Raw genomic sequence first — 23,740 nt, 5'->3', positions numbered from 1 at the left:
GAGCGACCAAATTTTTTAGGCAATATTTTAGTGGGAGTTAAAGTTATATTTTTACCGGATTGTCATTTAGTTTTGTCTCTACTTAAACATAGGGGTGTGGGGCATTTTTGAAAAAAAAAAAATGAGGATCCCAAACAAGGGAAGCCCATTTATTTTTATTTTTTTGAGTAAATAATAATACTTATTAGAACATACATGAAAATAGTAATAATAGTGTTTATAACCCCAGTCTACAACTACAAAGGTTAGACCCTTTTGTAGTTGTACTCTGATTATATAATGTATTATAAAATCAGGAAGCCCTTTAAATGGTAGTATAGATATATGTTTCTTTCTTCTTCTTTTTAAAAAAAAAAAAAAAAAATTTAATATGAAATTTTGTTCTCTAAAAATTTAGTGGCAAAAATGCAAAGTTGTGAAATTTTTGTGGCTTGATTTTAGTCATGATTTTCCTATGATGAATCATAAATGTAGATTCATGTTGTTAAATTAACAAGATTCTTAATATTCATTTTGAACAAAAAAAAAAAAAAAAAAGAAGATTCTTATTATTCATCAGTTGTTCGTTATTTAAGTAAGTCGTTATGATAGTTTGAAACTTGTCTTCAAATGAAGGCCGTGGAGTCAATAAAGTATTAACAAATTTAGTTGGAAAAAGTAAGTCGTTATGATAGTCTAAAACTTTTATATTCAACAGAAGATGTTAAAGCTTGATAATGTATTGACAACTTTTGTTGTTTATTAGCTCCAAAAGTCAACAAATATTCACTGTTTAAATTGTAAATTGATATTGTGGGGTCCCGATTTGTGGCCCAAATCCAGAGGGTATGGGATCTCGGCCCAATGAGCTCAATACAATAAATTTGTAGAGATTGGATACAAGAACTAGGCTCTAATGAATTGAACAACGGCTAGTATTAAATTAAATGACAATCAAGCACGAATAATAAGTATTGATCTTAATGGACTTTCAGTCCGAGGAGATCAAAATTATATATATTGATCACAGTTAGATACAAAGACAATTTGGATTGCTACAGTGTTCTCTTTCTCATTTTTCCAATCCTCTCTCCATGAAGAGTTTTTCACCTTATATATCTTCCTTTGGATTATCTTCACCCTCCACCTGTTGATCATCCGAACCCTTACTTGAGTACTTGTTCCATCAGATATCCTTTCTGGTTTTCTGTGAGTTGTGGTAGCTAAGGTAGTACTATTCAGAGGTCTTCTTCACATAAATGCGGCCAGAAAAGTAGCTGCAGTGCATTTAATGTGGTGGTGGTAGCTTTCCCTTAGATATTTTTAGATTTCCTTTCTTCTCGTATGTTTATGAAACATGTCTCTATCATTAAAGTTTCTTGGAGGATTACACTAACAGATGGAGTACATATTGTGAACTATATTCATCTATCCGAGGAGGAGTTCCTCCTCGGACAACCTCTCACTTGTTCCCCATCTCTGAGACTTTAATTGGTAACGTTTAACAACTACTTGCTTCTTCTCGGACATATCAATGTCCTCAGACAAGGCTCAAGGCCCAATATATTATTTTGGGCCCTTGTCCCTACAGATACTATCCTTAAAAAAATTTAAGCATATAAATTGAAAATGGAAAAAGAATAATTTATATATGGAGAATTATATTGTACATTTTTTCAAATATGTAGCATACCTACCTAATCTTAATCGAGAATATAAAATATTGTCTTACTTAATATATATTTTATAATTTGGGGGGTGGGGGGGATGACTCAACTAAGCTAGTGTGTGTGTTCAACCCTATATTAAAATAGTGAGACTTTTATCAATTATCTTGATTTAGTTTTAAAGATTTTAAAAATGACTCAACCTTTTCTTTTTAGCTACAACTTACAAAGGCTTTTTGCAAAATGACTCAATATTACTCTCTCTCTCTCTCTCTCTCTCAAATAGTTTAATAATTACAAAAATTGGAGATTTGAACTTTGATTTCCTCGTAAAGGAAATGAGACAATACCATTGAATTACAAAACTCTATACTTTTTTAATTAAATATTAACTTCTGTAATTATATTTTTAATTTTTTTTTTAAAATCTCAAATTCTATGAACGCAACAAGAGAAATAGAGAGTACATTCATTCATAATAAGTTATTAGACACTTGACTTCTTCTTCTCCACAGATTTGAATGGCAATTCATCGTAATAACTAGAGATTTTTAGTTATTGTCAAATGTAACCCCGAGAGGATATAGTAGGTAAGTATGTAACGTATGTTGCTCACAAGAGTTACTCTGTGTGGCTCAGCCATGCATTTTGTGCAGTTGGTCATTATTTATATAAGGACAAATTATATTTAATTAAGTTTGTTAGAGCTTCTATTTATTTCTCTTTTTATTTTTTCAACTCCCATGAAGAAGATGAGAAAGAATTGGGTGATGCTAGTCCCCTCAAAATTGGCATAATTTTGTGCTATAACTTGCTAAATGGCGAATTGTGATTGGTGAATGTGTGTTCCCACAACTCACTATGTGGCGAGTTGAGGCACAAAATTGTGCCAATTTCAGTGGTACTAATATTACTCGAAAGAATTATACTGATTTAAAAAGAATATTATGGATGTGAAATGGGTCGGTTTAAATGGTACTTTCAATCTAAACCAATATCCAACATCATCAAATTTGAAAACCATTAATTCAACTAACCCATTATTATTAAAGTAACCGAACCAAATGGGTTTGGGTTGGTAGGGTTGGTTTTTTTTTTGGTCACATTGATTGATTATTTAAATAAAAAAAATTAAAAGGTAGAAAAGTCATTTTCCTTCAATATTATAATTACAAATTCTAGCTGTTGGGTTAAGATAGCTTAACCCCGGTTAATTAATTCAATTATCCAAGTTGATTAATTAGGTTCAATTGCATATAAATCGTGAAGGTACCAACAAATCACCAAAAATACTAAGTGCAACAAAAAACAAATGAGACACGGTGATTTGTTGACAAATGAGGAAAATCTCATAAGGCAAAAATCCCATCTGGTGATTTTAAGGACGTCACTCTCAAGAATCCACTGATCAACAATCAAGCGGTTACAAGTATAAGGAATCTTATCAACTACCCTGGCTTATCCCGAAATACCAACCTATAGTTGAACCTTTGCTCTAATACCTAATTGGATTTGATCTTGTAGTAGCTTTCTTTCCAATACCAACCTACAGTTGAACCTTTCCAATTTGTGACTAACCCTTTGCACGGATCCCAGTACGTGACTAACTTCAGCAACTTGAACAGATGTTGTTGGCTGTAAAGTTTTTCACTTCATCAACAATGAAGATCAGGAAATATTTAGTTACAAAACCCTATGGTGTACAAATGCGGTAGCTTCTCACAAAGAAAAAAAATCTCTTGGTCTTTGTATCCGTGTGTAACAGTTCTTAAGATAAGTCTTATAAATGTCTAGGGTCGAATTCCTGATCTGGAAATTCTGAAATCGTAATTCTCGATAGATTGAGCTGCTGTCGAGTTATTTATCAAGGTTCACATTAAGTCTCGATAGCAGGCTTCTATTGAGACTCAATGATTCTTCACTTGTTTCTTAGACCAGTCTTTATGTCTTTAATACTTGATTTGAATAACATGTTTTTTGAAGTACTAAACCCATCTTAGATCTACCAAATTATAAGTAAAGTGCATTTTGTCAAAAAATTAGCCAATTATAATAAAATATGACCCTAACACTAGCATAATTGAAAATTACAATAATAAGCAGAACGCAAACATTGATCACTCCATCCCTTCAAATATTAGTTCTTCTTTCATCTTTGCTTTATTTATGTAGATTCGTGAGACTTTCAAAAAAAAAAAAAGTCTCAAAATATTAGAAATAAATTAAATGATATAATCATGAGAAAACAAACAAAAATCAACACGTAATTCAAGAAAATATGAAAGCCAAAAAATATCTATAAAGGATTTTTATATTTATTTTTTTATCCCTTTTATCAAACACACAAGAAAAGAAAACAAGAATAATTTATTTCTTCCAGCTTTACTATTCTTCCTATATTTTTCATACTCTTACTCTTCCAACTCCCCTACCAAATAAAACCTTTGTGTTAGAGAGAGTGTTAAGAAACATAAGTTATCCATTAAGCATATACCTACTGAGTTAATTAATGATCACAAATCCTATGGCTAAAGGATTGTAAATTAGTAAAAAGATCACGTGAAGAATAAGACTTGTTAACTTATATACTATGGGGGTTAATTTTCTCTAGTCATTCTAGTTTTTGTAACATATATGTAATTATTCAATAGAAAATAAACAGAATGATGTTTATTTTGTTCACACCAGGTATATGTATAGATTTTATTTTATTTTATTTTTTTTTTTGAGAAAACATGTATATATAGAGTTTATTTTATCCATTAATTGGGATATATAAATGAAAATCTGAATGGCTTATTGGCCGGAAGTCCATTATAAATTGATATTTGTACTAACTTAAAGAGTAAAATGCATTGTAATTCACGGAATGAAGTACTTGTTAGTTGCTATATATATTAATGGTATTATGGTCATGATTCATGTAATGGGCTCTTTATTTTAATTTTTTTAGAGAAATAATGGGCTCTCTATTTGAGTGGAAGTATTTCAAATCTAGATGAGATGGTAGTATAATAATGTCCATATACCATATATGACTCAATTAATAAGATATTTAAATGTCAAGTGAACCAAGTGGAGAATATAAAATAAATTTATATTAGAATATCTAATGTTTTCCATGCATAATTTATCTCAATGATTAATTATTATATGTTTATTAAATATTGATTTGAGTTATAAATAAAGATTAAATATATTAATTATGAAAAGTTTAATGATGAAACACTATTTAATAAATAAAATTAATTATTAGTACTTTTGGAGTATAGCAACTTGATATTCATGATGGGATTCAAGGAAAAATAAAATTACGTTATTATATTAAGGAATTATTGATTATTTTCCAATAAACAGTGACATAAAAGGGAACATGCATCTCCAGGAAAGGGTTTATCAAGATATATTGGTTATAAGTTAGATGAATTCTCTCTAAAGAAGGCAGTGGTTTTCTTTCTACAATACTTGAACAATCATAACTAGAGATATCTCTTCATCATTCTACTGCATATATTTCCTTACGTGCATCTTGGTGTTCAATATGATTATGATCGCAACCTTTAATTTATTGTGTTGTGGTAGCTGTACTTAGCTCCTAAGACTAGTTCCTCAAAAAAGAAAAAAAAAGAAAAAGAAAAGCTCCTAAGACTATATATGGAGAAGAAGACCCTGACTTATGCTTGTAAATCACACACACTATCTATGCCTTTGTTTGTGCCGCCCAGATGACCAAAAATCGAGAAGTCAGAACCCTTTCTTCATGGCATCACACTAATTTGGGGACTTCGTGTTTTCATGTAAGCCAAGAAACCAATCACAGCCCCTCACTTCCTGCCAAAGCAATCTCCAAAATAAGGCAACAAAGTATGATAACTATGCTTATATAATTTCCTCCATTGACTGGTCTCGGTATTGCGTCTTTCTCTAGTGTCTAACGATTGATCATCTTGTAAACAAACATTAAACAAGTACCAGATGTTTTTTTCTCATCTAATTCTCATTACTTATCAACAAAGCCCTACTAATTAATTAAGGACATAAATTAAGTTTTACTGAATTATAAAGATACCAGTTCCAGATGGACATGGGTTCATGCTAATGGTAGATTTCATGAGAATTAGCATTGACCAAACATAATGCCTATGGTTTATCAATATATATTATAGTTTTTAATTATCCACTGATTATGTGACTTTTTGGTTTTATAATTACAAAAAACTTTAAGTTCTTGTGATTTGAGTATACAATTAAGAATGAAGTCTTTAAGGTTTTGATTTTTCCAACTAAGTTCTTTTTTTTTGGAATAAATTGCAAATTACACTCCTGAAGTTTGAGGTTGATTGGATTTTAAACTCCAAAATTTTAGAAACTTGATTTTACATCATGAAATTTGGTTTTGTTAGCAATTCAAAACACGGTTAGTTTTTGCTGTTAAATGACACATCACCATACTGATGTATTTTAATTTTGCTAAATGAGCTCTTAAACTACGTCGTTTCAGTGATGGCTAAGTAAAGAGTTGGCATAATCAAAATTACGTTGTTTTAGGCCTGAACTTAAAACACAAACCTCTAGCTTAAACGACACCCAAACTCTAAAATCAAAAATAGAAACCATGAATCCCACAATATGTTCAAAACCTCCAAACCCCACGAGACCTTCCTAACCCAAACCCCTCGGTTGTGATGGCCACAGCAACGGTAAAACCATCAGTTCTCCTTCATTTCTTTCCAGCTCTCTTTCTCGCTTTTTATTAAGGTTATTTTTTCTGAATTTGTAGTTGTTTGGTTGTTGAATTAAGGTGGTGCGAGTGGGTTTAGTGTCTGAAGGTGGGTTTCTCTGTTGATTGGTTCAGTGGGCTTGTTGATTGAAGGTGGTGTGAGTGGATTTGGTACTTGAAGGTGGCTTTCGCTGGAGATTGTAGTTGGTGGGCTTTACTGTGATTGGGTTTGGTTCTTGAAGAGGGATGCATGCAGTAGGCCTAGGTTTTCAGTCAAAGAGGGTGGGGTTTGTGATTTTTGATGCTAAAATTGTTTGCCGTGATTGGTGGTGTTTGCAGTGGTTTGTGAGTTCTTAGGGTTATTGTTGCTAGATTTGTACTTGCTGGCCGCTGCTGGGTTCATGAGCTGGGTTGAGCTGAGTTGTCGCTTGGGTTTATGGTTTCTGTTTTTGATTTTAGAGTTTAGGTGTCGTTTAAGCTAAAGGTTTGTGTTTTAAGTTTAGGCCTGAAATGAGGCAAAATTTGCTATTTAGACTGAATTTAGAAATTTTTTTGGAGAATAGCATGCGCGTCAAATTAATTAGTTAGTTGGACTGTTTTTGGAACTCGAGTTCGCCAAACTCGATTTTGGGCTGGAAAGCAAACCCTATAGTGGCCTTTTTTTGTTCCTATAGCAGTGTTTATAGAAAATGCCACTATAGGGTACATATAGTGGCGTTTTTGACAAACGCCACTAAAAAAAATGCCACTATAGCTTGAATTTTGGGCCGGAACTCGAGTTTGCCAAACTCGAGTTCCAAAATCAGTCCAACTAACTAAATAGTTTGACGCGCATGCTGTTCACAAATTTTTTTTCTAAAAACAGTCTAAATACCAAATTTTGCCCTGAAATGACATAGTTTTGATTGTGTCAGCTCTTCACTTGGCCATTACTGAAACGATGTAATTTTTGGGTTGATTTGTCAAAAATAAAATATATTAATACGATGATGTGTCACTTAATAATAAAAACTAATTATGAGAGGTAAATTGCTAATGGAATTAAAATTTAGTGTGTAAAATCAAGTTTTTGAAATTTTGGGGTGTAAAATCCAATCATCAAAAAACTTCAGGAGTGTAATTTGTAATTAATCATTTCTTTTTTAATGAGTCAATATCATCTTATTGGAATATGATATCCAAAATTTAGTGAATTTATTTTTGAGTCATGTGATATCCATATGGAAGATTAACTTAAAAATATTTTTTATAACATATTTTTGGACAAGTTATATTTTATCATCTTGATGGGTCTAGCTAGTTAGTGCATTGGAGCATTGAACCTAAGGCTGTGTTTGTTTCAGTGTAAAATATTTTCTGGGTGTAAAATATTTTCAGATGAAAATATTTTCGGGAAATGAAAATATTTTCAAGTGTTTGGTTGCATTTCAAAAAATGTTTTGAAAAATATTTTGGTGTTTGGTTGTGTTCTTGAAAATACCATAGAAAACATATTTTCTACTTGTTGCTCACATTTTCTCAGCCGCCAAACAAATATATAATATCATTCCTCAATACAGAAACACAAGAAACAAAACCCAGAAAAAAAATTCATCAAATCCGGTCAAATTGAGAGAAGAAGGAAGAGAGAGAGGCGACTGGGTTCGATCTAGAGGCGAGATCGCGCGGCGGAGGCGAGATCAAGCGGCGTTGGAGTCGATCTTTGCTTGATCGGCGCGGTGCGATCGGCGCGGTGCTGCGATCAATGAGACCGGTGGAGTGTGGGTCGTCGAATTGGAGCTCGATCTGTGGTCGTCGGATTGGAGCTCGTTCTGTTCTTGCTCACCATCTCTCTCTCTCTCTCTCTCTCTCTCTCTCTCTCTCTCTCTCTCTCTCTCTCTCTCTCTCTCTCTCTCTCTCTCTCTCTCTCTCTCTGTGCGTCTGAAGCTCGGTTCGGAAATGGTTTGAAGTGAAAATAGAAATGTAAAATAATTTCTGGGTCAAAGGCTTCTTTTTACGGTCAACTGAAATGCAAATCCGGAAAATTCTATTTTTCATGCGCAACCAAACACATGGTTTTACGGAAAATGATTTCTTAAAATGGTTTGAAGCCAAAACAAACATAGCCTAAGTCATGTTTTTTATTTTATGTTCCAATTGTTTTGGGGTTGAAACTCTAAAAGAGAAAAGTTCATATCCCTATATATCTTGCCAAGAGAATAAACCCAAAAAAGTACTCATATATAAAAACTAAAAATATTTTAACTTGCTTATGTTTAATGAGATTTTTTTTTCTTAAAAAAATTAAAAGAAAGTATGTCGCATCATTGTGACCACTGAATTCCAATTAATCTTTGTTGACATATAAATATTGAAAGGCTTAGAATAGACATCTAATTGAATGGTTATCTAAATTACATGGACCGAAAGTACATTGCAAGTACTTGGAGTTTATTAGTTAGAAATTTCCTCTTTTAGGTCAAATGACTCAAAACTTATTTATATATACGTTAAAAAAACTCATTTATGTAAAAAACAGTACAGTTAATCGTTTAGTCCTCTCTCTCTCTCTCTCTCTCTCTCTCTCTATTTTATATCATTTATCCTGAAGGCAATTATAGAATAGCATCATGCATGGATTGCCTACTAGACTTTTCGCAAGTCCATTACAGATGTAAAGTTAGTACCTATTTAAATGCCGAAAGGAAGGGCTTTAAGAATGCTACTAAGATTTCTTTTGAGTATTTTTTTTTTCTAAGATGAGATTCCTAATTCCTTTAGAGTAGAGTTTCCATTTTCTTTTTTCCAAATGCAACTATCTAGTTTAAACGTGATTATCACTATATTGGTAATTAGCGCGCCACCCATGTTACACAATTTCATAAACTCAAAAATCCAAACAAGATTCCTACGGTCATACTAGTACTACTAGTAGAAATGACATACACAAGGCCTACATACAAGAAAGAATTGATTGGAGTAGGAGCGAAGAAGAAAGCTTACATTGTTATCCAAAATAATGGCATGCATACATGATTGAGGATATCGTTAATTTTAACAAAAAAAACCAATACTCTGGCATTATTAGACATAATTATTTCACAAAATAATTATCCTAATATAAGATCGACAACCCTATGCAGAGGCTAGGGATTCAAGAACATTTATAGTAGCATGATCTTATTTAAAATGTAAGTACCGAGTTTGGAGTTTTTATCTACCCTACAAAGACTACATGTCTAACTCGAAAACGCTAGGAATCAGTTTTGACGTACAAATTGATCAAGACTTAATTAGAGGTTGACTTCTTAATTTTTGATGGGGCATGTGACAGCCAATTGGAATTAAAGTAAAGAGCACTCCACGTAAAAAAGCAAGCGTGAAGTGAAGCCCATGCTAAATTTGAGGCTTACACAAGCTAACCGATTAATCCACCTTTCAAAATCAATATAAAAGGAGGAGTATAGGGAACCTATATCCACAGTCATTTGAACAATATTCTTTCATTTCATCATCAAATGGCTAAATCTATAGCATGCCTGACTGTGTGTTTGCTTCTCCTCTTCACAGTGATGGTGGCAGAGGCAGGACCACCAAAACAGAAGAAAGTGAAATGCAAAGACAAAAAGTACCCTACTTGTTACCATGTAGACAAATATTGTCCTACAACTTGCCCTCGCACTTGTGTGGTGGATTGTGTTTCATGCCAACCTGTTTGTACATCATCACCATCACCACCACCACCACCACCACCACCACCAAAGCCTAGGAAGCAATCACCTCCTCCACCTCCTAGAACTTATCCTTCACCCTCTCCTCCACCTCCCACACCTACTATTTATTCTTCACCACCTCCACCTTCACCACCTCCACTGCCACCTTCTACCATTTATTCTTCACCACCTCCACCACCTCCTACGACTATTTATCCTTCACCCCCTCCACCTCCATTGACAACACCCACTCCCCCTTCTTCACATCCCCCTCCACCTCCCCCAGCTTCGAGTTCCGATGGAAAGAAAGTTAGATGCATGAATAAGAATTACCCTCACTGCTATGCCATGGAGCATAGTTGTCCTAGTGGTTGCCCCGAGCAATGTGAGGTTGACTGCGTCACCTGCAGTCCCGTTTGCAGTAAGTTTGTCCTTACACTTTTGCTCTTTATATAGAACTTAAATTAACGAGTAACAATACATATGATTCAATCTCAAAGTCTTTTTCCGCTTTTGAATAAGTGATTCTTTAAAACTATTCGTTTGGGAATAGGGCATGTTTGGATTGATGGAAGAAGGAGGGAGAGTGAAGGGGAGTAAAAAAGAGTTGGCTGAAAATAGACTAATTTTGAGCCAAATTTACTCTACTCTACTCCCTTCAATTCAAACCGGCTAATAGTGTCTTATCTTTGTGTAGTTTAACACTATATATTACTCTAAAATTGAATTAATATATATATATATATATTAAAATAATTATGTCTAAAAATATGGATTTTCAAAAACTTATTTTATAGGAAGTTATTGTAAACTCAAAAACCTCTTATTTTATTTTAAGTTATCATTATTTTTATTTTTAAATTATCGATATAGTGATGGTAGATATATTATAAATTTTATTATATAAGTACGATAAATTTATGTACTACCGATATCATAAAAAGTAATTTAAACAATTATTTGCTATATTATTGAGATGATTTTAATCATATTTATTATCACAATTTGTAAAATTTTTGTATTCAAATTGATTGCAACTTTAATACATTATTTTTTAAGTTGAATTGGCATTCATGCAGTGATTGGTGTGATTTTTATCATTTCACCTGGATTCTATAATGGCCTATGGGTATAAACTAAGTGTGCATATATGCTATAAGAGTCTATGTGTTGAAAATATGTCACATGAGGTGAGTAAATTTATGATAACATTCGCTCATGCAAATTTGATCAGATTGCAACCGACCCGGTGCTGTGTGCCAAGATCCTCGATTCGTTGGTGGAGATGGAATCACCTTTTACTTCCATGGTAAGAAGGCCCAAGACTTCTGCATAGTTTCTGATTCCAACCTCCATATCAACGCTCACTTCATTGGAAAAAGAAACCAAAACATGAAGAGGGACTTCACCTGGGTCCAGTCTCTAGGAATCCTCTTTGACACCCACAATCTCTTCATTGGCGCAAAGAATACATCAATTTGGGATGACTCCAATGACCGCATTTCCCTAGGTTTCAATGGTGAACCCATACACTTGCTTGATGGTGAAGGCACCAAATGGGAGTCCATGACATCGCCAAGTGTTGCAATCACAAGGCTTCGTGACACTAACTCAGTAGAAGTTGAGGTTGAAGGAAATTTCAAGATCAAAGCAACAGTCGTGCCTATAACCGAGAAAGATTCACGTGTTCACAATTATGGGATCACACAAGAGGATTGCTTTGCTCATCTGGACTTGAGCTTCAAGTTTTATGCATTGAGCAGCCAAGTTAATGGTGTTTTGGGCCAAACTTATGCGAGCAACTATGTGAGTAAGGTGAAGATGGGAGTGGTCATGCCTGTTTTGGGTGGTGACAAAGAATTCTCATCTTCAAGCCTCTTTGCCACTGATTGTGCTGTAGCAAGATTTACTGGTCAGTTTACGGAAGGTAATTCTTTGGAAAATTTGGAGTTTGGAAATCTAAATTGCTCTAGCGGGATGAACGGCCGTGGAGTAGTTTGTAAGAGATGATGAATCAAATTAATTTCTTGCCCTTTAGTACTCTGTCTAGCTAAAAGAGCTAAGCGATTGGAGCACTCTTTGTCATAAATTTTTTAATAAGGTCAAGGTGATCAGCAATGACATATGTATGGTCATTTCATTAATGTATTTGTTCAATTAGTTCATATGTACTTAATAATGATCAACAAAAATAAAACTGACTCAAATTATAAGAGATCCCTATGCTCCACTGATCAATAACACTTCTTATACGTGTTTATGCAGCTTAGATGAATCTAGAAGTCAAAACTCTTAATTTTTTCGTGGCATCGCAATTGAAAGTTGAAAACACTGCTTGGACCCAAGTATGGCTTACTACCAATTTTGTTAATATTGCAATTAAAAATCCCAGGTAATTAGTTAATCAATGTCAAGTGCAATATGGGTAAAGACAATAAACAACAATTAAACAAATAACTTACACACAAAGATGAGGAATTGCTCACAAAGCGAAAACCCAAACAGGAAAATCACTTTAGGGCTAACCCTATCTCATCAAATTTACTATGTGAAGATTTGTTGCCATTAATTATAGTGGAATTGTTATCTTCATGTGTCATCGAGCACCTACATTGGTTCGTACCAAGTTACACTTTCTTCGGTTAATTATATTTTCTTGTACTGAACGAAAAGAAAAGAAAATAAAATAGGAAGTTCAAAACATTGGAAGATAGATCAAGCTTTCGATTCAAATTTCCATAAGTTGTACATTTCATCGAAGATTAATGCACAACTTGAGGGGAGTGCTGGAAAGTATAACTCACTTTCCATGTCATTGAAAACCAAATCAAGATATTGATTTCAAGAGAAAATTATGAAATTGATTGCTAGAGAAAATTGTGGAATTGAGACAATTAATATGCAATTCAATTCAATAAGGATGAGTTTAGTCTCATGACACGTGTTTGGCCCGTTTGTTAACAACGGCCGGTTTTAGGTCTACATGTGAAAGAAAGTGTTGAATTATTGGTAATTTATTATGGTATCAGAATTAGAGTTTTTACGTTCAAATTATGTTTCCACCTTACCTCATATTTAAAAAATTCTCACATGTTGGACTCCTCACATGTTGGACTTCACATAATAATTGATGCTTACACATAAGGGGACTGTTAGATTAAATAATTAAATTCTTAATAACTTAAGATTTTGGGAGAATGTTTATTATTATATCAAAGGAAGAGGTTTTGGGTTTAAACCGTCTCTACCTTAATTAAAAGGGGAGTGCTAGATTAAATCAACCAAGATCTATGCTCGAATGACTTTATCCTTTCTTACACCAAACGATTACAATTGAAATTGAAAAACAATTACAATAGAAACTTTATTCATAAGAAATTTTGTCATGAAATTTAGCCAGCACTAAAAATCGTAAGGATAATAATATAGGGAGTTCATGTTTTCATGTAGTGCAAGAAAGCCTTCACTTCCCAACCAAGCAATCTCCAAAGTCCAAACTAAAGTAACCTATATGATTGTCAGGGAGAAAAACATCTTGGGGAGCTTTCTTAAGTAATTAATATAACATATAGAGAAACACTTTAACCTAAAAGGCCTAAGCCCTATGAGTATGTACTCAATTATATTATATTAACCACTCATTCTTCTCATCTTTATTTAATGTGGAGCTTCACTCATACGTGTTACTCAACAATCTCCCCCTCACGTGTGAGTCTGCCTCTCTATGGGCTTTAAGACCTCTCTATGGGCCATAAACAAGTCCTACTCATTCCTCCTTGCCTCATCAACGCGTTATCCATGGTTCTTTCATACGCCATCCATGGGAACCATGTGTCAATCCCGCACGCACATCCATGGGAACCTCACTCGTCCATGTCCATGGGAACCTCGCATCACACCATTATTTAGCACCATTAGTAATATTTCTTTGTTGGGCTTTCCATACACTACCATGGGTTCTGATACCACTTCTTTGGGGAAATAAACACTTTGGGGAACTTCCTTGAGTAATTAATATAGCATATAAAGACACACTTTAACCCAAAAGGCCTAAGCCCTATGGGTATGTGTTTAATTATGTTATATTAACCACTCATTCTTTTCATCTTTATTCAACGTGGGACTTCACTCACACGTATTACTCAACAATCTCTCCCTCATGTGTGAATCTTCTTCTCTATGAGTTTCAAGACCTCTCTATGGGCTATGAACAAGTTCTACTCTTTCCCCCTTGCCTAATGGGCTTTTCATTTCATTAATGCGTCATCCATGGGTCTCTCGTACGTATGCCATCTATGGGAACCACGTGTCAACCCCGTACGCACATCCATGAGAACTCCGCACGTCCATGTCCATGGGAACCTCGCATCACACCATTATTTAGCACCATTAGCAATATTCCTTTGTTGGGCTTTCCCTACACCACCATGGATTCTGATAACACTTGTCGGGGAAATAAACACCTTGGGGAGTTTCCTTAAGTGATTAATATAACATATAGAGTTACATTTTAACCCAAAAGACTTAAGCCCTATGGATATGTGCTCAATTATGTTATATTAACCATTCATTCTTCTCATCTTTATTCAATGTGAGACTTCACTTACATGGGTTACTCAACAATGATTACTAATATAAATTCTTACGTTGTCTCATCTCGGTATTGCGTCTTTCTATATGAGTCTTACGATTGATCCTCTTGTAAACAAACATTAAAAATTACTTATTTTCTTATCTATTTCTCATTACGTATCAACGAAAGTACGACGACAGAAATTATAAGTTTTACTGAATTATAATTAAAGATACCAGTTCCACATGGACATGGGTTCATGCTGAGATTTCATGAGAATTAGCATTGACCAAACAGTAATGCATCTGGTTTTAGTGGTTTATCAATATATAATTATATATTTATAGTTTTTAAGTATCCACGGATGATGTGACCTTTTGTTTTTATTATTGCAAATAACTTTTAGTTTTGTAAGTTGTAATTTGAGTAATAAACAATTAATTAAGTCTTTAAAGTTTTGATTGTTCAACTAAGTCGGTATTCTTTTAATTATTATTATTATTATTTTTTAATATATGTGTCAATAGTATCATCCTTACCGGAATATGATATCTAAAATTTAGTGAATTTATTTTTGAGATATTATATCCATAGGGAAAATTAATAACTTAAAAATACTTTTCATAATAATTTTTTTAGGGTAAAATTACTCATCACCATCTTGACGCTTCTAGTTTAGCATTGAATTCAAGTCAAGCCCTATTATTTTTTTTTCTACAATTCTTTTGGGGTTCAAGAGAAAAGTCTCCATCCCTATAAATCTTGTCAAGACTAAGCACAAAAATTACTCATTATAAAAACTAAAAATTATTTTAACTTGCTTATTATGTTTATGGGATTTTTTTATTTAAAAAAAAACTTAAATGAACGTATGCTATTTCATTTTAACCTTTGAATTCCAATTAATCTTTTTTTAATAAAATGACGTTGACATATATAAAAATATTGAAAGGCTGGGTCGTTTACAAATTAAAAATTTAGACATCTAATTGAATGGTAATCCAAATTACATGGACCAAATATTAGTGTGAATCTTTTCTTTCCTTTCTCTTCTAAGTCAAAACTTATATGAAAAACAGTAAAGTCAATAATTTTTCCACTCTCTTTCTTTTTAGATAAACATCATGTTCCCTAAAAAAATAATAAAAATAAATAAGATTAGCACCATGGATTGCCTGCTAAGTCAATTACAGTTGTAAAGTTCGTACGTACCTGTTTAGATGCCGGAAGCAAGGGCTTTTTAAGAATGCTAATAAGATTTCTTTAGAGTAGAGTTTCCATTTTCATTTTTCAAAATGCTACTATCTATTATAAGCTGGGTTGCTACTAACTGGGGAGGCTTTAACTGACCAATTTTTTAGTGCCAACAGCTAGCGGCCAAAATCTAGTGTCATGATAGTAGCATTCCTGGTGAAGCCTCCCAAACCGGATCCACTTAATCACAATGTATTAGGATAAAGTTTATTTATAATGAAAAATTTTAAATGTATTTGTTCTTCAATTTCATTTGTAGTCGTTTGACCTAAGTAAGGATGGAGTAAGAGAAAAGTCGTTAACTATACAAGCCTGGGAATTTCGATCAGGCAAATCGATGATTGGCCGAGCGAAATCAAACAAATTCAAAAAGCTATTGGAGTCTAGAAAGTTTTGCATGACATTCGCACGACTCTCAGTCAAGTGGACATGTTAAGGAAGGCAACCGACCTTGCTTTCACAATTTATTTGTAGCCAATCATCCCATGAATGTAATCTACACCATATTAGGAAAAAAATTAAACTCCCAATGTTCAAAAATGAAAGATGATACAAGAATTTGAATAGAAAACGTTGCCAAAGCCATCAAGTCTTTCACCCTCTCCAATTGACATATTCTTGAGAGGAGATTACTCTACAAAACACAAGATCTCCACCTATGTTATTGGAGTGTTGATTTGAAGCCATAAAGACAAGAAAAATCTTTAACTGTGAAGACACAAGGCTGGAGCTTGCAGTTTAGAGCAAAAGCGGGGAGCTTGGGTACATTATCCTTGACATGAGCGAGAAGTCTTGTAAGTGAGCCCGTATCACCGACAATCTTTGTAGTGGATTTGATGAGTTGGGCTTGACCCCGAATTGCATGTTTTTCTTGATTGAGTTCACTTTGTGAACTGTTCTTTGTTGGTGGATGATTGAGTTGTTCGTGTAATTGTTATTAATTTATTTGCTTTATCCGTATTGAACTTGAAATTGGTTTATTAATTACTTGGACATATTAATTGCAAAATTTATAAAATTGGGAGTAAGCCGACTTTAGGGGTATAAACAACATTTTTCAATTGGTATCAAAGCATAGGTTCACCTTGCTTGGATTTATTTACCTTGTGTGATCCTTTGACTATTCCCCCATATTTTGATTGCAGCAATTATGCTTATGGAAAGTTTGCATGTGTACATTTTTGAAATCTATTGATAATAAAGTCTAGTTCTATGTAAGTTTCAGTTAGCTCAATTGGTAAAGTGTCTGATAGTTGAATAAGAGATCTAGAGTTTAATTCCCGCCTACACAAAAAAACTAATTAGTGTCTTGGTCTGATGATAAAGAGTATCATCAGGAGTGGACGTCATAGGTTAAAATTCTGTCACAAAAAAAAAAGTTTGGTTCTGTTGAGAAGGATTGGACCATCCCTTAAATTATTGTGGCCAGATGGTCCAAGGAACAACAAGCTAAGTCCTTTTTTTTTTGGTGAATAAAAAAATTATAGTTTTGATGAGTTCTATGCTAAACTCAATGATATGATAAATTCTAATTTCATCATAAATAAAAAGATTGCTAAGCCTAGAATAGTGAGAAAAGTTATGAGATCTTTACTTGAGAGATTCCTTCCTAAGGTCAATGCCAATGTGCCATAGAAGAAAAGAAAGGACATAGGTTACCAATGGATTCAAAATTTTTGACATGTTTGAAATTCTAAAATTGCAAAAATGCTCCCTTACAATGAATGATTGAAAATTCCAAGTTTTAAATTCTTCAAATTTAATCCGATCGGAATGGACATTGTAATGATACACCAAATCCCCAGTGGATTCAAACTCCGAATTCAATCACCTAAATCTCATGCGAAATCACAAATGAACAACATCAAATTTTCTCGAAAGGAATTAATTTCTAAGTGCATCAAAAAATTTCAATATACATTTTCAACAAGATCAAAAAAAAAAAAAAAAAAAAAAAATCAAATCTCAGTGCAAAATCCTACATTTCAAGTTTCAATAAATTCCTAAGAAAAACATCAAATTTCTCAGTTCTTGAGGGGAACAACATGACTTCTTTATCAACACATTCCCGAAGTAAAACACCTTAAATGCAAGGTTTTGAAACCCGGACCGTTCAATGAACCATAAAAGGATGAGGTTCAAGGTTTTTAAGGTTGGATCGAGGTCGAATCGTGATGACGTCATAATTAATTTAATAATTATTTAAAATATAAATAAATATATTAAATTAGTAAAAATTGAAAAATTACCTAAAAAATCCAAATAAATATAGAGATCTAATAAAAATTTCACATTAAATTAATTTATGAAACCCAATAAAAAATTTAATAGACATTTTCCCTCGAATTTTTTATTTATTTTATTTTAAAAAAAAGCAATAACGTGAATGGTGGGGGATATTAGCGTGTATAATATTATATATCTTTTTTGTTGTAGATGTATATAATAGTGTGTGTATTTGTTTAATCTTATAGTGTAAATCTTACATTTATCAGACAATCTTATAATGTAAAGCAATAAATAAATTTAATAAATTAATGTACGAATTGGTGGATTTGTACTTTGTAGATTTAAGAATTAGACTAATAACTAAATAAATAAATTAACTAAGAAACAAGTCAACAACATGTAGGAGGTGAGGAGGTCCAGAACTTATTTTTCAATCTCGTGTGGCGTGCAAGCTTTAAGTGAAAAAAAAAAAAAAATCCCAAAAATTCACAACCACAAGTCCACTGTCTGGTACCTAGAGCTTTCAAATCTCACTTTTATCTCTTCTCTTGTTAACATCCTCTTCTCAAATCCAGCTTTTCTCTCTTGAAACACCCAAAGTTAGGCTAGTTCAAATCTCAGTTTTGCCAGATGCACGGTAGCCTTTCAGCTTTTGCCAGTCAATGGTAGCCATTAACAGCCAGCAAAGAGTCTACTCCGTAGCAAAACGACTGGGTCCTTTCTTTTAATCCTTGTTCTCGGCGTCATCTTTCATCTTCTTCTTCTTCTTCTTCTTTTTTTTTTTTTTTTTTTTTTTTTTTTTTTTTTTTTTTTTTTTTTGTTTTTGAAAGAGCTTAAGCCTGAATCGTGAGACCCGTTCACGGTTCTCAAACCTGGCCGGTTCGACCGAGGTTCGCACGGTCCACTGAATTTTTTGTGTAGAACGGGTTTTGGAAGTTAAAGAACCATCTGAAAGAGCGGTTTCCGGTTAACCTGGTCGGACCGTACGATCTGGTCCGGGTTTCAAAACCTCGCTTAAATGGGCATAAAAATTTTTCTCAAATCACACATTCATGAGGCAAAACACACCTTAAAAGTCATAAAACCTTATCTTAACTCAACAAATTTATGCAATAATGTGATAAAACAGCTTGAATTTTCATGAAATTCTATTCCAAAATCATCTTAAACCAACACATACTTATGAAGTAAAACACCTTAAATAGTCATGAAACCTCATCACGGCGGTCACACACACTCCAAATGAAAAACACCATGCATGGTCCTAAATTCTCATAATCTTAAGTTCATTAAGGAAAAAATTACACTAGTATAAACATGGTTATCACTCATTAGTTACCATGTCACCAGAGCGGCGCCACCTTAAGGCTAGGGTTGTCCTAGGACCACCTTGACCTGAATTTTTTTTTATATAATAATTTAAAATTTTTATTTGTCTACCCTTCAAAAAAATTTGAGAACACCTTCAGTTTTTATTTTTTTATTTTTTTTATGCCAATAAAATTAAATTTGCACCATAATTTGTTCTACATTTAGTGGATGAATGATTGTTTGGTTGTGTACATTCAAAAAGATGTAGCTTGTAACATTGATAATGAGACTATCATGCAACGATTTCAAAGGACAAAACTTAGATACAGTACCTTAGGTGTTGTTTCTTAAGTTTTTCTCTTAAAATTCAGCCATGTGGCTACTTAACTTAAAAATACACTTCCATCCCATGAGAAAAAATTCATATGGCAGAATCTTAAAAAGAGAACTTAAGGAACAACACCTAAGTACTGTATCTAAGTCTTGTTCGATTTCAAAATGTGAAAATTTGTAAAAGGCAATTGTAAATTTTATGTATTTACGTGTTTTTTTTTTTATTTTTATTTTTTATTGTTGTTGTTGTCAATATATGAATTTCTCTTTTTATTAGATTATATAATTTATATTTTTTAAGGAATACTCTGAAAAAAATTCTTGGAGCCGCCACTGCATGTCACACATATTACACAATTTCATATATTCAAAAGGATAATGATACACTTATACTCATTTTCTATAGTCAAACATACACAATTCGAACATTTAGAAAGAAATTTATTGAAGTGAGAAGAAGAAAGCTAACATTGTTAATTAGCCAAAAGGATGGCGTACCACGTACATGATTTTTTTTTTTTTTTTTAAGAGATGGCATACATGATTGATAATATCGTTTAACAAAAAACCAGTAATCAAGTATTATTATTATTATTTGATAGGAAATCAAGCATTATTGATTTAATTTCACATAATAATCATTCTAAGGTGGACAATCCCCACGCAGAGGATACGTAGGGATTCAAGAAAGTTTGTTTAATCTATTTTGAATTACATAACATGCATCGAGAAAAATTATGGCAGCATAGATGATTCCATTTAAAATGAAGTACTGAGAGTTAGGAGTTTTTTATAAATGCTAGGATCAGTTTTGATGTTGTACAAATTAATCAAGAATTTGAGGTTTGATTTCTGAATTTTTGAGAGGGGGCATGTGATGAAAGCACCAATTGGAATTAAAGTAGAGTCTAAAGAGCACTCCACGTAGAAAACAAGCGTGAAAGCCCATGCTAAATTTGAGGCTACACAACCTGAACAACCTACCTTTCAAAATCTCTCTATAAAAGTAGGATGTAGAGGACATAGGAAACCATATCCACAGTCACTGAAACAATATTCTTTCACAATCAAATGGCTCAATCCATAGCGAGCCTGACTGTGTGTTTGCTCCTCCTCCTCGCGGTGATGGTGGCTGAGGCAGATCCCCAAAAGGCGAAGAAAGTGAAATGCCAAGACAAAAACTACCCTGATTGTTACCATCGAGACCTATATTGCCCTGACTCCTGTCTTCGCAATTGTCAGGTGGATTGTGCCTCGTGCCAACCTGTTTGTAGTCTTGACTCCCAACCATCGCCGCCACCTCCAACAACTTATCCTTCACCCTCTCCACCCCCTCCTTCTACCATTTATCCTTCCCCACCTCCACCACCTCCTAAGACTATCTATTCTTCACCACCTCCACCTCCATTGACAACATCCACTCCCCCTTCTTCGCATCCCCCTCCACCATCACCATCGCCGCCACTGCCATCACCAAAGCTTAAGAAGCACTCACCTCCACCCCCTTCTACTATTTATTCTTCACCACCTCCACCACCTTCTACCACTATTTATTCTTCACCCCCTCCACCTCCTTTGACAACACCCACTCCCCCTTCTTCGCTTTCTCCTCCACCTCCCCCAGCTTTGGGTTCTGATGGAAAGAAAGTTAAATGCATGAATAAGAACTACCCTCACTGCTATGCCATGGAGCATAGTTGTCCTAGTGGTTGCCCCGAGCAATGTGAGGTCGACTGCGTTACCTGCAGTCCCGTTTGCAGTAAGTTTGTCCTTGCATCTTTTTTTCCCTTCTTCTTTTCTTCTTTAGGAATTAAATTTACGAGTACCAACATATGATTCCATCTCAAAATCTTTTTTGAATAGGTGATTCCTTTTAAACTTGTTTTAGGAATAGTCTATCAATCCTATTTTTGTTTAGTTTTAGCAGTATTAGAAACTCTAAAAAGAACAAATATATATGTACACATATGGGTTGCTAGCCCGTGAAATGTATGGAAAAGTTTAATAAAATATAATTTTTTTCTTCTGAAAATGATATTTAAAAATTATAGTAATTATTAATAGACATTTATTATGATTATATTTGTATAGAATTTAAAATACATAAATAAAAAAATAACGTGTAAATTATGAGATCTCAAAAGTTTTACGAGGCAAAATATTGTAAAATGTCTTTGATTTATATATATGTGTATGTGAGTGAAAACATATGGATTTTCCAACATTTATATGTGACAATCTTATTAAACAAGTAAATAAAAATAGATATCTTCATTCAGATGTATTACGAATTACAAGTAATTCATAATTATTATTTATTATGTTATTAAAATGATAATGACACTAATTAATCAAAACCATTACCATGTCATTTAGTAATCCTTTTGGAAAAAAATTAGTTGATACTATCTTTAGCATTTTGCATGAATTGACATGCATATAGATACAATGATTGGTGTGACATTTAACATTAACTAGATCCTATAATTGTCCTATGCTACAAAATTCTTGCATGCTAACTCTATCACTATGTTTTGAAAATATGTCAAATGAGGTGAGTAAATTTTGATAACATTGACGCATGCAAATTTTGATTAGATTGCAACCGACCTGGCGCCGTGTGCCAAGATCCCCGATTCGTTGGTGGAGATGGAATCACCTTTTACTTCCATGGCAAAAAAGGCCAAGACTTCTGTATAGTTTCTGATTCTAATCTCCATATCAATGCTCGCTTCATTGGAAAAAGAAACCAAAACATGAAGAGGGACTTCACTTGGGTCCAGTCTCTAGGAATCCTCTTTGACACCCACAATCTCTTCATTGGCGCAAAGAATACATCAATTTGGGACGACTCCAATGACCGCCTTTCCCTAGATTTCAACGGTGAACCCATACACTTGCTTGATGGTGAAGGCACCAAGTGGGAGTCCATGACATCACCCAGTGTTACAATCATAAGGCTTCGCGACACTAACTCGGTAGAAGTTGAGGTTGAAGGAAATTTCAAGATCAAAGCAACAGTCGTGCCTATAACCGAGAAAGATTCACGTGTTCACAATTATGGGATCACACAAGAGGATTGCTTTGCTCATCTGGACTTGAGCTTCAAGTTTTATGCATTGAGTGGCCAAGTTAATGGTGTTTTGGGACAAACTTATGCGAGCAACTATGTGAGTAAGGTGAAGATGGGAGTGGTCATGCCTGTTTTGGGTGGTGACACAGAATTCTCATCCTCAAGTCTCTTTGGCACAGATTGTGCCGTTGCAAGATTTAGTGGTCAGTTCACGGAAGGCAATTCTCTGGAGAATTTGAAGTATGGCAATCTAAATTGCTCTAGTGGGATGAATGGCCGTGGAGTGGTTTGTAAGAGATAACTAATTGAATCTCTTGCTCTTTAGTGCTCTATCTAGCTACCTAATGAGCTATATGTGTAAGTGAGCACTCTTTCATCATAAAATTTTAAATAAGGTCAGAGTCATCATCAGTGACATATATCTTGGCCATTTAATTAATATCTTTTTTCAATTAGTTCATATATTACAACAAAATGGTAAGCTACAAATATTATGTTTTTTTCTTTTGCATTGAAAAAAAAACTATTAAATATCTGCAAAATGTGCATATAGTTGGAGTATCAACAACTCTAAATTGTAGTGTGCAAATTCGAAATTAACTAAACTTTCTGAGAAAAAAAATTCTGTTATATTCTTAGAGATCCTCACTTGTTACAAAATGCTCGTCAAGCTCTATATGTAAGAAACAAAACTTCACTTGTTTCAATCTTTTGGCTAGAAGGTAAAATATGAAAAACCTAAACAAGTAAAGGGGGAAAACAAAAGAAGAAAAAAAGGCAGAACACCTGTAATATTACACAATAGGCCTAAAAATTTGATCTAAATCTTTGTGTTTAGTGTCACTCCATTCCAATGATGCTGATAAACTGGTAATATTGTTCAATGGTGGCCCCTTTATCACAACCATG

At 33.6% G+C, this 23,740-nt stretch overlaps 2 protein-coding genes across 2 annotated transcripts; both read left to right on the top strand.

The window, feature by feature from the left end:
• Positions 1–9,863: 9,863 nt before the first annotated feature.
• Positions 9,864–12,068, top strand: LOC115995303. The gene is made up of 2 exons (XM_031119821.1): positions 9,864–10,479; positions 11,293–12,068. The coding sequence occupies exons 1-2, from the start codon at positions 9,864–9,866 to the stop codon at positions 12,066–12,068; spliced, it is 1,392 nt and encodes a 463-aa protein (XP_030975681.1).
• An 8,761-nt stretch (positions 12,069–20,829) lies between these two features.
• LOC115995296 lies at positions 20,830–23,132 on the top strand. The gene is made up of 2 exons (XM_031119808.1): positions 20,830–21,517; positions 22,357–23,132. The coding sequence occupies exons 1-2, from the start codon at positions 20,830–20,832 to the stop codon at positions 23,130–23,132; spliced, it is 1,464 nt and encodes a 487-aa protein (XP_030975668.1).
• Positions 23,133–23,740: the final 608 nt, after the last annotated feature.

The sequence above is a fragment of the Quercus lobata genome, chromosome 1 (assembly GCF_001633185.2).
Source record: "Quercus lobata isolate SW786 chromosome 1, ValleyOak3.0 Primary Assembly, whole genome shotgun sequence".
NCBI lineage: Eukaryota > Viridiplantae > Streptophyta > Magnoliopsida > Fagales > Fagaceae > Quercus > Quercus lobata.
Note: the sequence above shows the minus strand (reverse complement) of the source record. Positions and strands in the feature narration are given on the sequence as shown.